Source organism: Haplochromis burtoni, unplaced genomic scaffold, assembly GCF_018398535.1.
Source record: "Haplochromis burtoni strain Fernald_Lab_line unplaced genomic scaffold, NCSU_Asbu1 Contig_963, whole genome shotgun sequence".
Taxonomy (NCBI): domain Eukaryota; kingdom Metazoa; phylum Chordata; class Actinopteri; order Cichliformes; family Cichlidae; genus Haplochromis; species Haplochromis burtoni.
In genome coordinates, this window is record NW_024583324.1 from 2055 (window position 1) to 4476 (window position 2422).

The following is a 2422-nucleotide window of genomic DNA, read 5'->3' on the forward strand; positions in this document are numbered from 1 at the left end:
ATACCTGAGGCCTTGGAAACTGCCAAGCAAAGACTCACAGCCTTGGCCAGCCGCTTGAGGAGGTACACCAGAGAGATAGAAGGCAGGAGAATAAACCAGCTGTTCTCCACAGAACCAGCAAAGGTGTACTCTCAGTGGCAAGGGAACAATAAGAGAACAGCACCACCAAGGCTGGAGACGGAGCAATACTGGAAGAGCATATGGGAGAAGGACGCAACCCATAACGGCAATGCTCAGTGGCTAGTGGATCTGAGGGCAGACCACAGCGACCTCCCTGAACAGGGTCCAGTAACCATCACAGTGGCAGATATCCAAGAAAGGGTCTCCAGTATGAAGAGTTGGACAGCACCAGGGCCCGATGGTTCACGCCTACTGGCTAAAGAAGCTGACTGCACTCCACGAGCGTCTGGCAGCACAAATGAACCAGCTGCTAGTTAACGAGAGACACCCGGAATGGCTAACCGAAGGTCGGACGGTCCTGATCCCCAAGGACCCCAAGAAGGGACCGGTCCCCTCCAACTACCGACCAATAACCTGCCTCAGTACTACATGGAAGCTCCTGTCAGGCATCATATCGGCTAAGATGAACAGGCACATGGGTCAATACATGAGCGGGACACAGAAAGGAATTGGCAAGAATACCAGAGGCGCAAAACACCAGCTACTGGTAGACAGAACAGTCAGCCGAGACTGCAAGACCAGACTGACCAACCTGTGCACTGCCTGGATTGATTACAAGAAGGCCTATGACTCAATGCCCCACAGCTGGATACTGGAATGCCTAGAATTGTACAAGATCAATGGGACCCTAAGAGCCTTCATCAGGAACTCAATGGGGATGTGGCGTACAACACTAGAGGCCAACTCCAAGCCCATAGCACAAGTCACCATCAAGTGCGGGATCTACCAAGGAGATGCTCTGTCCCCACTGCTGTTCTGCATAGGCCTGAACCCCCTCAGTGAGATCATTAACAAGACTGGTCATGGCGAGCCAGCCAGGAGGAAGGTTTGAAGAACTTCCAGCACGAGAGTGAAGCAGAAGCCTGGTTAGCGCCATTAGCGGCTAACGTTAGCGCTACCGCACCGCTGAAGAAAAACCTTTCTCCAAGCACCGGACCTAAAATCTGACGGACTAAAGACAAGCTTGTGAGTACCCACAATGGAGGTAGAAGCCCTACGAGATAAGATCACCGCCACACTCTGCCAGCTAAGTCGTGATCAGCTCATAGAAGTGGGTTATAATGTGAAAGGCTTTGCTACACCGCTAGATGAGCCTACAAAAGACACTTCCAGACGCCAACTGATGAAAGTTATAGAACATAAACTGGACGAGGTGGAAAACAGTTATACACCAGACGATGCTGTACAGTTTGTGAAAGAACTTTTATCGTTTTTGGGCGAATATAAAGCTAAAGACAATGCGGCCGAGAGTGATTTTTCCCGCCCTTCAGACGAAAGAGACAAGTATGACGAGCTGCAGGAAGAAATTAGAGCGATAGGGCAGAAACTCAAGATGGCGGACGCTGCCCCGAGCCTCGGCCAGAACCTGCCGTCTTCTAAAGTACCAGAGGTGACAATTCGCAGGGAGTTTCGCATCTGTGGCCAAATAGGTGAGGGAGGGCAGCGCGATCGGCTGTCCTATACCAACCTGCTGCATCAGATGGAAAACGGACTCCGCAAAGGCCACAGTGAGTCAGAAGTTATTGAAGCAGTGATAAGAGCCATCAATCCAGGTCTCAAACTGCGTGATATGCTTGAAATAAAGACTGATTTGACACTCACACAGTTAAAGACAATATTAAAAGGACATTACAGAGAAGATGACACATCTGATTTGTACCAAAAGCTGATAAATATTTCCCAAGATCCAAAAGAGTCAGCTCAAGACTTTTTATTCAGAGCCATTGAGCTTAAAGACGACTCCAAAATCCCTTCAAGGAACATACGTACAAAAGAGTTTTTCTGACACACCAATGGGGCGTTCAATGCCATCTTGTAAATATGAGTACTCTGGCAGAATAACAGTTCAAATGAAAAATACACCAGAACAAACAAGCAAACAAAAAAGAAGTGTGGGGTACCTTTGAACCAATGAACCAAGTATAACCATTTATACTTTTTAACATAACCCGACCCCGTCAATATGTGTATCTCTCACACTCTCCCCCACTCGAGAAATGTCGTCCCGACATAAATGTACCTTATAATCTACAATCCATAGAGAACAATAGAGTGGCATGGACTATTTACCAGGTTACATTACACCTTTTTATTTTTAAGTTACCCAAACTACCGTGCACTGTAGTTGTGTATACTCCTGATATAATCTGTCCTTGCTCATCTGTCAGTTACTGTTCTAAAGCCTGTCAGGGACAACACTGGCACCATCACAAACATGTATGTAAAGCGGTGAGGCTAGTTG

At 47.6% G+C, this 2422-nt stretch overlaps 1 protein-coding gene across 1 annotated transcript; it reads left to right on the forward strand.

Moving 5' to 3' along the window:
* Window positions 1-987: 987 nt before the first annotated feature.
* Window positions 988-1917, forward strand: LOC121812940 (the record flags this gene model as incomplete). The annotated part of the gene is given in 1 exon segment (XM_042216206.1): window positions 988-1917. A coding segment is annotated over 1 exon segment (758 nt), but the record flags the coding sequence as incomplete, so codon positions are not given.
* Between the last annotated feature and the right edge of the window lie 505 nt (window positions 1918-2422).